This window comes from Strigops habroptila, chromosome 5, assembly GCF_004027225.2.
Source record: "Strigops habroptila isolate Jane chromosome 5, bStrHab1.2.pri, whole genome shotgun sequence".
Taxonomy (NCBI): domain Eukaryota; kingdom Metazoa; phylum Chordata; class Aves; order Psittaciformes; family Psittacidae; genus Strigops; species Strigops habroptila.
Genome location: NC_044281.2, coordinates 62,112,741 through 62,125,621, shown reverse-complemented (window position 1 = coordinate 62,125,621; position 12,881 = coordinate 62,112,741). Strand labels below are relative to the sequence as shown.

At 43.0% G+C, this 12,881-nt stretch overlaps 1 protein-coding gene across 6 annotated transcripts in view; it reads left to right on the top strand.

The window, feature by feature from the left end:
- ALOX5 (arachidonate 5-lipoxygenase) overlaps positions 1-12,881 on the top strand; it is a 48,644-nt gene that overhangs the window by 17,237 nt on the left and 18,526 nt on the right. For 2 of the 6 annotated variants that reach the window (XM_030487813.1, XM_030487815.1), the window contains 3 exons: positions 2,303-2,424; positions 4,688-4,788; positions 6,470-6,640. In XM_030487813.1, coding sequence (XP_030343673.1) covers positions 2,303-2,424; positions 4,688-4,788; positions 6,470-6,640 — 394 coding nt within the window. Of the gene's footprint in view, positions 1-2,302; positions 2,425-2,474; positions 4,346-4,687; positions 4,789-6,469; positions 6,641-7,871; positions 9,442-12,881 lie in introns of those variants that run through there. The other 4 variants (XM_030487814.1, XM_030487817.1, XM_030487816.1 and 1 more) reach the window with 4 other exon arrangements.

Here is a 12,881-nt window from a genome sequence, read left to right as displayed (position 1 = left end):
GTGAGCTCTTCAAGATTCTTGTGGAGTGGAAATGTAAGCTTACCTTGCATGAGAGTTGTGTTATGAAACTAAATAAATTAGGCAGAAACTGATTTGAGCAAAACCTTTCTTAAAATGCCTTAAAATTACAAGGCCCACATTTTGTCAGGAAGGGCAGCAATTCTGAGTCAGGAGACGTACTGCAAGGCTGCTCGACCACACAAATGCGGCTCCTTTTCAGATATGAAACACTGCCTCAGAATGGAATGAATGATTCATTTGTTTTTATTTCTACACTAGCATTTCATTTAACAAGCAACATACTTTTGCATGGCATAAATTGCTTGCTAAATATGCAGCTGTTTCTGGTCACATGGCCTTTGAAAAGCATGTTCATTAAAAATCGGATCATTTGTGTACACAAAGTAGAAGGTTTATAATGCAAACATGATGTTTAAAGTGTTGGATACATCTCTGTCTTCTGTGTTTTGGCAAGGGGTTGTCTTGCAATATTTCCTGCAATTGTTACTGCCCATTTGAGAGAAAAGAAAGTTATAACTTTTCCGTGGTTGTTTTCTTCATGTAGTCCATTTTTTACCCCTTTTCTCTTTCCTGTGTTTTCTTTGCTGATTGAGGTATGCCTTTTCAAATACCAGATAGTACTTAGTCAACTCAATTTAGTTTGACTGTTTGTGGGTGTTAACCCAGCTAGAGCAAGATGTTACACTGCCTCAACCTTGTCTGAGAGATTCTTCATAAGCGAATAATCTGCTTTATAAATGGCATGAGCAGTAGCCTTTTGAGTGTGTGATATCCTGACCCATGAACCCACGGTCATGCATGTGTCTAGTCACCATGAATCTCCTACACTACGTAGGGGTGTCAGTCTCTACTCTTCTGATGAAGTGACTTCTTTACCCAGCATTGTTTCACATGTGGTAGATCGCCTAGATTTAAGAAATCTAATAAAGTCTCAATGAGGCTCACATGGCAAATTTTTAAACCCCTTCTTTAATACTCATCTTCTTATTTCTGATCTAACTGCAGTTAGATATATTCCAATCCAAAGATATTCCAACCCAAAAGGCTTATTAACACTTCATATACTAAGTTATATTTGCATGGAAGAGGGTCTAAGATGCTGCCATTGTGTAAGAGAAGGGTTACCTTCTACATGCGTTTGGCACAGGCCCCAGGTTATGGAGGCAGGCTCATGCAGGGCATCTTTGTGTCTGCGTGTCACAGGATTTTTCTTTTCCTTTGGCTTCCTCTGGAAGCCAAAATTACTTAAACTCTTGGTGTTTCTGCAGTTGTTTGTCTGCCTCAGTAACAATTCTTGACTTAGTTGGCTAATGGAAACCACATTGACAGATTTGTAAAAGTCTCCAAATTGCAACACATTTATAGCATACTAGGGGAGAAATCTGTATTGGATAACAATTCTCAATCCTATCAGTTATCTTCCACAGTCAAGTGTTTCACCCTATGGGTTGTCAAAATATTTAGCAAGAGATTATAAGTACCTGCAGAGTTAACAGAGTATCTCAGCATACCAGTTAATATCTCAGTTAACCAGCCATTCAGTCATGAAATGCAAATTTTCAGGAAACCACGATTACCTATTTTTACTGCTTTCAGAACTATTTGTTATCTTAATGTTTTAAGAGCCTTTCTTTCTGATGTGAGTTAGCCTGGGAAGCTTTTATAGAAAGAGGGATTTTGAGAAGAAGAACTGAACAGGGAAGTATGCAGTGTATGCAGTGGGTGTAGGAGAAAGCTCTAGACCTCTTTTTCCCCAAGAGAACTTTCCTGGGCCACCCCCACTTTGAAGTCTTGTGAAAAGGATGTGCAGTAGGAAGGGATCAGCTATTTGAATGGTATTCCGGAGAGGCTTTGGAGTATCCCACATACAGGGGATGGTGTTACTATCACAGCTTGGGAACCTCTGTGGATATGCCAAAAGGAGTCTCTATTAAGTGAAGAAAAGGATGTAGATGTAATAACAGAGGTCCAGGCAGGAGTAAAGCCTCAAATAAGACAATAAAGTGCACAGGACTGTTCAGGGGATGCAGTGTGGTCCAGCATCTTTTTGTTGGGGAAGAAAGTAATGCTGCAGTCAGAACTGAATCAAAGTTGCCTCTGTTCATTCACACTGCTTGTGGGAAAGTATAGGAGAGTGTTGAGACCTGCTTTTGCCCTTCTCTCTTTCCCTGTGCAGCACCTGCCTCCTCTGCAAGATCAGTAGAAGGTCTTCAGGAAATGGCAGGCTTGCTTTCTCCTTTTTGTTTTGTTTTGTTCTGTTCATTTGTTCTGGTGTCTGCAGTTTTGTAGAGAATGTCATTCACATCTACTATGAGAGTGACGAGGTGGTGTGTGAGGATGTGGAGCTCCAGGCCTTTGTCAAAGACATTTACGTCTATGGGATGAGAGGCGTGAAGTCCTCAGGTAAGATACGATGGCCCAGCCAGGTCTGCAGCTTGTTGATTCCCTGCTGACAGCAATACTGCCTGCACAGCATGCCTAGAACGGTTGGAGTCCCTCTCCCTTCTTGGCCCAAAGATGCTCAATTTTATGGATGAGACCCTGGATCAGGCCCTTCCTCAGGAGACAGCTTCTTCCTTTGCCACAGATTCTCACGATGAGCTTGTGCAACTCACATAATCATTTTGTACACTGGGGATTAGTCCTTTGATCTTGTCTGCTCATGCTTTAAGCATTAGCGGAAGGGCTGTCTGTATGTGCTGTTGGAACCACCATGCAGACTGATAGAAATCACAGGGAGCAGCAAAACCACCTTGAATCCTCTCCTCCAAACCTTGCACCAAATAAGAACAAGAACCTCCCCAGGAGTATCTTGCTGCACTTTGCATTTATTCATCATCTGTGTTATCATTGAGCTGTTCTGCTCTCTTCAAGAGAACATACTCACAATTCTTTCCAATAAATATTTTCCTTTGCTCTGTCTCTTCTCACTGCTTCTTACCTCTTGCAAACCATTACTTGGCTGTGGGAGCTCTCACCCATAGCACAGTTCTGTTCTGCCACCCCAGTTAACACTCTCCTGCCTTTCCCTAAATATGTTTTTTTATTCCACTCACATTTTGTCCAAGCAGGTTTTCAGGAATCTATACAGGTGAATGGGGTCTCTTCATACTGTCCTGACTGACTTACATCTGGAAACACCTGTTGGCCAGTGACCTGGAGCAGATGGCTTTGGCATTGCATGTACAAATGTTTGTGTGCGACACCTTCAGGCAAAACTATGATGTTTCCTCTCATCACCAGCATGCACTGGTATATAAGAGCCTCCTGGGCTCTACCTACCCAGACAAGCAAAGAATTGGGGAACATTTTCTTGCTGTAAATTTTGTTTGTCTAGTTATCTCTTATGAAAAGCATAGAAATGGCCTGCTAGTAGGAACTTCGTGCTTAACCTAAGCACCTTGATATGGGGCAAGTACTGAGCCTTTCCAGCACTATAGCTGGGGTGGGATGCTAAAAGCACAGCTGGTGGCAGGTATGCCACTACAGGTGGGAAACCTGCCAGGCCTGCAGCATCACTGTCTGCACTGCTGCCAGGGGCTGCGGCAGAGAGCAAGGGGACTTGGCTGGGTGTATAAAGAATGGAAGGAGGATAAATGGGGGAAAGGCTGTTGCACCTGGGGCTCTCCCTTCCATCTCATTCCTGCCCTGGGAAGGCTGCTCTGACTAGAAGCATGCCAAGCCCCTTTAAAGATGAGCACAGTGTACTTATGATGGTAGGACATGGGATGGAATGGTGGCTGGCCAGAGTTACCATGCGCCTCTTCCACCTCTCAGGTTGAGTTCACATCTGTACCAGGTTGGTGGTGGGGATGTGAAGCAGCTGACACAGGCAGCTTGAGCAGGGGCAAGTCATCCCAGGGTGCTGATAGGTCTTTAGGTATCCTGGAATCCGTGGTCACATTAGGCTGGGACAGGGAGTACAGCACAGGACTGTGATGTAGTGGGCATAGAAGAGATACAGGCTTGGGGGTGCTTTGATAGCAAAATATTTCCCTAGTCCCTGATGGTCTGGGTTCCTATTCCCTTCTTTATTTATGTAGCTCTGTTTGATTATTCCTTTTCGAAGACAGCTTTACGCAACTATTTCTGTTCCTCATTCTGTTGTTTCTCTTTCAGAAGATCTCATTTCCTCATTTTCTGCTTGAGCAAATAAGCTCTCCCTGCACTCTTCCTTGATTGCTGAGCCTCGGACCTTTATAAATACAAGCACATGGTCATTTGCTCCTTGTCATGAACCTTCCCTGCTTGCACTGCAGACTGAAGAAAAAGGGAATCATCTGAGGCCCCTGCTCTGTGGACTCTCTGGGTTTCTTGTTGCAGGGTAGGTAGGGTGTGAGGACAGGGATACAGTATTTTTCAAAGGTGTAATTATACTTTGCCTTTCCCTTAAGGAACACCACGTATTTTGTGGATAGTGATGTTGCCTCACAAGCCTGTGTGAAGTAAGGTAGGATCACTCTGTTTTTATGGCTGGACAGCTGAGATATGGAGAGGTTGAGTAGATCCTGTTAGACCACGCAGCAAGATTCAGAAAGACAATGCTCTGCTCTCAGTGACTGCTGCAGAATCCTCTTAACTTATACCTTTTGAGTAGCTGATTACTAGTGGGTAGCTGGGTTACTTCGTAGCTGAGTTACTTAAACTTTTCTTCTCCCTCCTTTAGGATTTCCTAAAATGATCAGGACACGAGAGAAGCTAGCAGAATATCTCACAGTGATAATATTCACCACATCGGCCCAGCATGCAGGTGTAAATTTTGGTCAGGTAGGAATTTCTGGGAAGGCTGTTCTTTCTGGGCTGGGAGGTCCATCTACCAGAGCAAGGACCGAGAAACTTTTTTTAGTACATGTAAAGACATTACATTACTCTGATCAAAACAGCTGCAGAGTGTCCTGGGTTCAGCAGTGGCAACCATTTTTCTCTTCTTAGTAGATGGTGCAGTGCTATATTTCTGACTTTAGTCTGGGAACAGTGCTGATAATACCGATGTTGTTGGTTCTTGCTAAGTAATGTCTACTCCGACCAAGGACTTTCTCAGTCTCATGCTTTGCCAGGGAGGAGGGGAAGCCGGGAGGAAGCAGAGACAGGACACCTGACCCAAACTGGCCAAAGGGGTATTCCATACCACAGCACGTCATGCCCAGTATATAAACTGGGGAGAGTCACCCGGAAGGCCCAGATTGCTTCTTGGGTCAGGCTGGATATCGGTCGGTGGGTGGTGAGCAACCGTATTCTCTCCCCTTGTTATTCCCTTTATCATTATTATTATTGGTGGTAACAGTAGTGTTTTTGTATTATACCTTAGTTACTGGACTGTTCTTATCTCAACTCATGGGAGTTACATTCTTTTGATTCTCCTCCCCATCCCTCCGGGAGAGAAGGGAAGAAGAAGAGGGGGAGCGAGCGAGTGGCTGAGTGGTTCTGAGTTACCAGCTGGGCTTAAACCACGACAGTTCTTTGCAGAGCCATCTGCAAATCCCCATGAAGCCTGTGGAAATGGAAGCTGAGAATGGCATTTTGAGTCCTAAATATGCATCAAAGTTCAAATTTAGGAGTTCCAACTTGTATGTTTTAGTTTTAACAATTTTATTATGGGGAACAATTTTTTTAAGCATTTAAATGGGTTGCTAAGATGCCTTTCAGAAATGGTGAAGGATTCAGGTGAGAATAGGCTGAGGGTAGGAGGAAATGGTTGTGCATTGGAGACAACAGAGCACCGTGTGATCATGGCGCACAGCTGAAACGGGACTTTCCCTCAGGCAGTACAGGGAATATGTATGAAGGTAATTAAAAAGTGCTTGGAAAAGGAAGAGTTATGGTAAGTGCAACAACTCAGATGGCAGCAAAACTCAGGGTCATATCTGAGGCAAAATGAGACATCACCATCTCACAACATTAAAGCAGGCCAGAAGTGATTCTGAGTTCCCAGTCTGGTGCTCACTATGGCCACATCCACATACCATATTTCATGATGCACCAGTATCCTTTACCTCTCTTACTGCCTGACCACAGTACTGTAGGCATGTTCTCAGAGCAAGGAAAAAGCAACTGGAGAAAGGATGTTTTATCGATTACAGGTTTTTTATTAGGGGTTGCCTGAGATTAACATAAGAGACCTTTGTTTGATAAAATAGCTAAGTCCTTAGCCTTGCTGGTGAATCTAGTCCTTAGCTGGGCTGTGTAGCGCATGCCTGTGGTTAGCAGAATGACTACTCCCATTTAGACAACCCAACTCTCTCCTTTGTGAGATCCTGAGCAAGACAGTAGAGACTTCCTTGTCTCTTTCAGTCTTTCTCTAGACCATCTCTCTGTCCTTTAGTAAATATCTTCTCTTTCTGAGAAGCTCATATTACAGAAGCAAACTCGCTGGTGCCAAGAGTCCTGATTTTCTTTGCAGTGATCCTAAATACCAACCGCTGTATCTTCTCACTGTGCTCTCTTGCAGTATGACTGGTGTTCCTGGATTCCCAATGCCCCACCAACAATGCGCTGCCCTCCTCCAACAGAAAAGGGGACAGTCACGATTGAGCAAATTGTGGAGAGTCTGCCAGACAGGGGACGTTCTTGTTGGCACCTTGGAGCTGTCTGGGCCTTGAGCCAATTCCAGGACAGTGAAGTAAGTCAACCTACGTGCTCTAGGTTGTGGAGATGTAGGTGAGATCATGGCAAGACCACATGAACTCATGAGATTGTAGTGCTGCTCTCTGCTTGACCATGTTTTCCTTTCTGTGGAGATCTGTCAGTGGTCTGGGTTTGCCCTTGTTCTGCCAGATACAAACCAGCTCTGAGCGAGAAGTTGTATTTTTACTCTGAGGCTGTGTTTCAGCCCAAACGAACATTTCTAAACTCAAGCACAGCATTGTTTAGTAAGGATGCTGGTGTGGGAGGAAGAGGGCTGCAGAAGCACAAGGGTTTTCTTCACTCCTTGCCCCATCAGTGCTGGTGCAGAAGGTACAGCACCACTGTGTCCCCTTGTCCTGTCCCTTTAGAAAATCTGCCCTAGTGCCACATGCACTACAGCTATGACTTGTGCCTGGCTGGTGTGGAATGCAAACAAAACAACTCTACTGGAGGCTTTGCAAGCATGGTAAAATGAAGTTGTAGGTCCTTGGTTGTCTCACCCAGGGACTTTGTCTGGAGGATGTTTCTATCCTTAAATGGAAGATGATGGACAGAAGGTACTCCAAATGAAGTCTCCCTTTAAGAAGAAAGCAGATTTCAGCTAAGCAGCTAGTAGAATAGGTAGTATCATGGAAAATAGTTACCTAAAGCAGGTAATATGTCAGTATGCATACTGGCGATGTGGTATGCATGAAGTCTAAGAGTCTTAGAGTCTAAACTGACTAAAGCAACCATCAGGTTGAACTCCAAAGGACAGTTTTAAGTCAACAGAAACTTCCACTGTCACTAAAAGAAGCAGTCAACTTCCTTTTTCATCCCTGGCTCTTCATTCCCCTCCCATGCTGTCCTTTTTGGTAGCAGCACAGTTGTTTGAGTGGCTACACAGAGATCTGGCTTAGGAAGCTGATCTGGCTGACCACTAGCCTGAATAGAAGTGCGTATTTTTCAGTGGATGAACTCCCTGCAGGTGGAGGAGGTGCCACATATACACCTAAACCAGCACTACAGAAAGATGCAGGGGTGGAAAGAAGCAGCCAGAGATGGAGGTAGGATGGCACAGCATCTTTCTTTGTCAGTGCCAGCGTAGGCTAGCTTAAATATTGACAGGACTATTTTAAGAGTAGCATGTGTAAGGCTCTGGGTGTCGTTCTGCTGGATGGCATAATGTTGAAACAGAGTAGCCTTTGCTTTCTCAAAGCGTGATTTCTTGGTTGTTTTTCAATTAGCTGTTTCTAGGCATGTACCCAGATGAACACTTTGTGGAGAAGCCGGTGAAAGAGGCTATGGTAAAATTCCGCAAGAATCTGGATGAGATTGTCAACGCCATCGCCGAGCGTAACAAGCAAAAAAAGCTTCCTTATTACTACCTTTCCCCAGATCGCATTCCCAACAGTGTTGCTGTTTGAGCAGATACCCAGGAGAGTTTGGAGGCATGTAAAGCTAATGATACTTTCCTGTTACATATGCTTCTTTGCAATGAACTCTCAGAAATGGTTAAAATAAGAAACCCAACCCCTCCATTAGAGCTGACCCATCGTTTATTTGGACTTTAAAAACAAATTTGATTATGACTGATCTTGCAAATAAAGTCTAGTTGACAACCTTCTAGGTCAAATTTGTTAAAACTTTATTTTTCCAGGATTTTTTAGTTAATCTTAGAATCAATATCCATGTTTCTGTTAGCTTTCCCTCTCCTGGACAAAACAATATCATCACAGATTCACTTATTCAATGAAAATAATATCATGAGAAATAAGCAAGTTGCATCTTTAAAATCCTTCCCATTTTTAATAGATGACACTGGTTATACATAAAAATATAATCTTTCAAGTTTATGCATTGTTTTTAATCTGATTAAAACTAATGTTAAATATTTTCACTACCACTAAGAGTTTCCTAATCAGGATGAAGATAGAAGCAGGACATTTTCTTAACATAACTGGTGGGTTTTTGTCACTTTCTTATGGAGTTCATGTGAAATGAGACAGCCTATTTCATATGAGATGAAAAATTTGTACCTATATAAACCTATATATTTTCTACATAAATCTAGGAAGGTTTGTTTTAGCCTCTGCCAGCAGAGTTTGATGTCCTTCATGTGTACAGACAAATGTTTTGCTTAGCACAATGGCAACAAGACCTAGCAGTGCTTATGCTTGATTTCTGTTTCATTGCAGAGACTGCTGGGTTTTGTGGATAGCTTCTTCTCATTTGTGGTGGATAAAGAGGCTACTTTGTATAATCATAAAAGTTGTGGAGAAGGGTTAATTTGCAGCCTCTAAGAGGAATCTTTGTATTTGGCAGTTAAGTATAATTGGCATGTTCCACCTGAGAAAAAAAAATTAGTTTTGTCTGTTTTGTTTAGGAGCGATTAGGTTCAACTACTTGGGCTCTGGTTAAAGTTGAGAGAATCATTGATATAATGAAAGTAAAACTGAGGTTTGGAAAATTTAAGTCTCATAGTTTTGTTAATAACAATTTTGGTTTATTTTTCCCCAGTATTTTTCCCTTGACCTAGCTTTGCCATCCTGCACAGTGTATTTTCTCAATAGATAAGAAAGCTTCTTGTGCTAATAAACCAAAACTGAGCAAGAACATTTCTATAAAAAATAAGCTTTTATTTCTTAACTCAATATATAATGCTGTGTGCCTTGAAAACCTTGTGGGAATAAGCACGATATGCTGTGTAGAGAAATGAAACTCCTGTACTTTGAGAAATATAGTTACTTCTATCATTCGTATGTCATTTGGAAAAGGATACTAATAAAATATATGTCCTTTCTGTTTCATATGAAACACAGGTGTGGAAATAGATCCTTTGCAGCAGACTGATCCCCTTTTTCTCCCCCCCGCTAAAGAATTTCAACAAAAATGTGGAAGATAAATGTACTTTCTCAATAACAGGAAGTGGTTTTAAGATTTGGGCATCTTCCTTTTACTGCAGCCCATGAGAAGCAATGACTGTAGGAGCTGAGGCAGCAAGTGTGTAGCAAGGGGGTATCTGGGTATCATTATGTGTGTGAGCCACCAAAAAAAGCTAAAAAGATAAAAGGTGCAACTTAAAGTAAAAAAAATGCAACAAGCTGATGCAATATAGCCAACATGGCAACTCCTGTCCTTCCCCCGTGTACAATGGATGAAGTTCTTTAAAGTGAGGGTGGTGAAGCACTGGAGTGGGTTGCCCAGAGAGGTTGTGGATGCTCCATCCCTGGCGGTGTTCAAGGCCAGGTTGGACAGAGCCTTGAGCCACATGGTTTAGGGCAAGGTGTCCCTGCCTATGGCAGGGGGGTTGGAACTAGATGATCTTAAGGTCCTTTCCAACCCTTACTATTCTATGATTCTATGATTCTAAGACTTTTGTTAATCCTCTTATCCATTACCACTATCACATGCTGCATTTCCTGCTGCTTGCAACTGTATGCCTGCAGATTTAGGTCTCTGGCATGTGAAATCAAAACAACAGGTTGTTTGCATGCAACCAGTAACATGCTTGAGAGATCCAGAATGCATGCAGATCTAAGTGACCCAGCCTTAATGGAGGATGCTGGTGTGTTTCTGTGGTTTATCAGCAACCTCTTCATTGTACCAGCTTTGACATTCAAATTCAGCTGCTGCTGCCTCCCCAAGTCTATGATCTCCACTAAATAGATAGATAGGTGGTAGGAACCAAGTTTGAACATTGCAGCTGACACAAGCAGTGCCCTCAGCAGGAGGCATGAGAAAGCAGGATGTGTGCATGATGGAATCCTTGTCACCGGGATCCTGCCAGGGCAGAGCCACATGCACTCACACAGGTCCTGCCATCAGTGGTGCAGCCAACATATAGGGGAAGGGAGGGACTGGCTTCTAACTGCTTTGTCTTAATTCACATATAAGCAGGTACATGCATTCAGGTGTATAAATATATCATGAGGACACAGGTGACATGACTGGAAGTGCAGAGTCATGCGGTAAACCATCACGGCACAGGAGGAACTTCAGGTGGGTGGGAAGTTGTAATCTGCATTTGTTTGGCTGGAAAGCTGACCAGAAGGCTTAATGAAAGGTCAGCCAGGCCTCTCTATGACTGTGAAAAATTACTGCCATCTCAAAAGGAGGTATCTTACTATACTAGTTGATATCGCAGAATATATGCCTACATACAGACAGAAAAGCATAATCTATAGAGATTTGTTCATAACCACTCAGAAAATTAGAGGCAAAACTCAGACAAGGGTGTCAATTCCGTGGTCTGACCACAAGACCTGAATTTCCTTCCCTTACTGCTAGAGTTTCCTTGCAAAGTAAAAGCTGATGTTGCAGTTGCCCAGACAAATGGACAAAAAATAGATAAGATGCTGATTGTCTTCAGCAGTGGCAGGAGAGAAGAGCTTTACCAGTTGAAGAATTAAATTCTGAATATCTGAATATGCCATTACCTTACAAACACTGGGAAGGTTAATTTTCCTACACAGTGACATGGGGACACTGAAGAAAGTGTTGCTGCTTCTGTCCAATGTCCCCAGAGACTGGAGATGTACAATTTTCATTTTTGTGAAGTGGTTTCTAACACAACAGTTGTTTTTAATTGAACGGGTATGCAATAAATTGCTTTGGAAGAGCAGGGGGAAAGGCAGCTAAAGTGATTATTCTCAGCTGCTTCTCACAGGCCTGTGCTATCACTTGTAAAATCAGAAGCAACAGAGTGTTTAAAGTATTTGTTCCTTTGGGTTTGGTTTGGTTTTTTAAGCAGATGGGAGTAGAGATTATTTTGCACGTAGTTTGTTTTAATGAGCTTTCTTTAGCCACAGCAGAGGTGCAGCAATGCAATGCAGAGGTATGTGCAGCATATTTTGGAGACCATAAGGGATGTTCTGACTGCTGACCTGAAGTTATCATTGAGGTCAGAAGATAATCTAGTATGTGTAATATGCAAGAGTGTCCCTGTACCATCTGTCAGTTTTGGTGTCAAGAGCAGTTTTGGGTGTTGTGGATGATCGGCCATTGCCACCTTATCTTCAGCAACTACCAGCCTTTGCCTCAGGGTACAATGAAGGGAAGGTAGAAGATCTATTTGTTGATAGTCTCTTGATACTGGACACACAAATGGGCAAGATTCTAGGGGTGCTCTAAACTGATGTAGCTGATTTGAAATAATTGATGGCTTTATGAATTTATACCCACTCACATCTGTCTTTAGCTTTTGCCTTTATAGATCCTGCTGACTATTTTGCTGCTTTCTGTTCATTCCTGGAATAGGCATGCTTCCCTTACCTAGCATCTGTTGATGGCTAGTAATTGTGGGTAGATTCTTTTCCAAAGCACTAGAGGGCAGCAATATTATATTAAAATATATCTATTTCCAGACTTGGACAATACCAGCACAACCAAGATGAGCCCTCCTTTCTCCTACCAGGCCCTCTTTTCCAACAGAGCTGGTAAAATTGATCAGTCACAATTCTGACTGCTGGGGCCAACACCATACCACTGATCTTTCAATTTTCTTTTCGCTTGCTTGTTTTATGAGTCCTCATTCATCCTTTGCTTTATGAAAGCAGACCTCAAACATGCAAAGTCTGCCACTTGGCCATGGCGTGCTGGCTTGTACTCAGTACTTGTGCCTTTGCATTAGATCACCTCGTGGTTCAAATACAAGCTTAGGTGGAAGGGCACGAAGAAGCTCCATCTGTGCACAAGTTTGTGTTCGAGTCCTGCTTGCCTGAGGCTTTCTCACTGCTCCTACTGGTCACCTCCTGGCATGTGGTACCTCCTTCAGCAGCACCGTTAGAGAACAACTCTTGCTGATACTGAGCAAGAATGTCAGAACTGGGCTGTGCCATCTATCTGGTGATATTAGGCACAGCTGTTGCCTTGATAGACTCAGCACTTGTGGTGTTGCATGGCAGGTTCACTTCTGCTTGAGGCTGGAGAATGATACATCCCAAGATCTAAGCCTCTGGTGGATTTGTTAGCAGACACCAGCATTGGCCACTGTTTTCCTAGGCAGCTAGTGACATAAAAGAGATCCAGCTTTGTACAGGGAAGAAGGAAAGAAAATGAACTGGCAATGGGAGAAACGGGGGAGTATATATTACTCTATCTATAACATCCATATTGAAGACATAAGAAAGAGAAGGAGCTGACATCCTGATGGGACTTGCCATGAGCTCGCACCATATGGTAAGTAATGTCGCCTTTATATGTTGCGGAGGCAGTGAAACATGTACCTCTATCGTAACCACTGAGCTCCCCAGGGA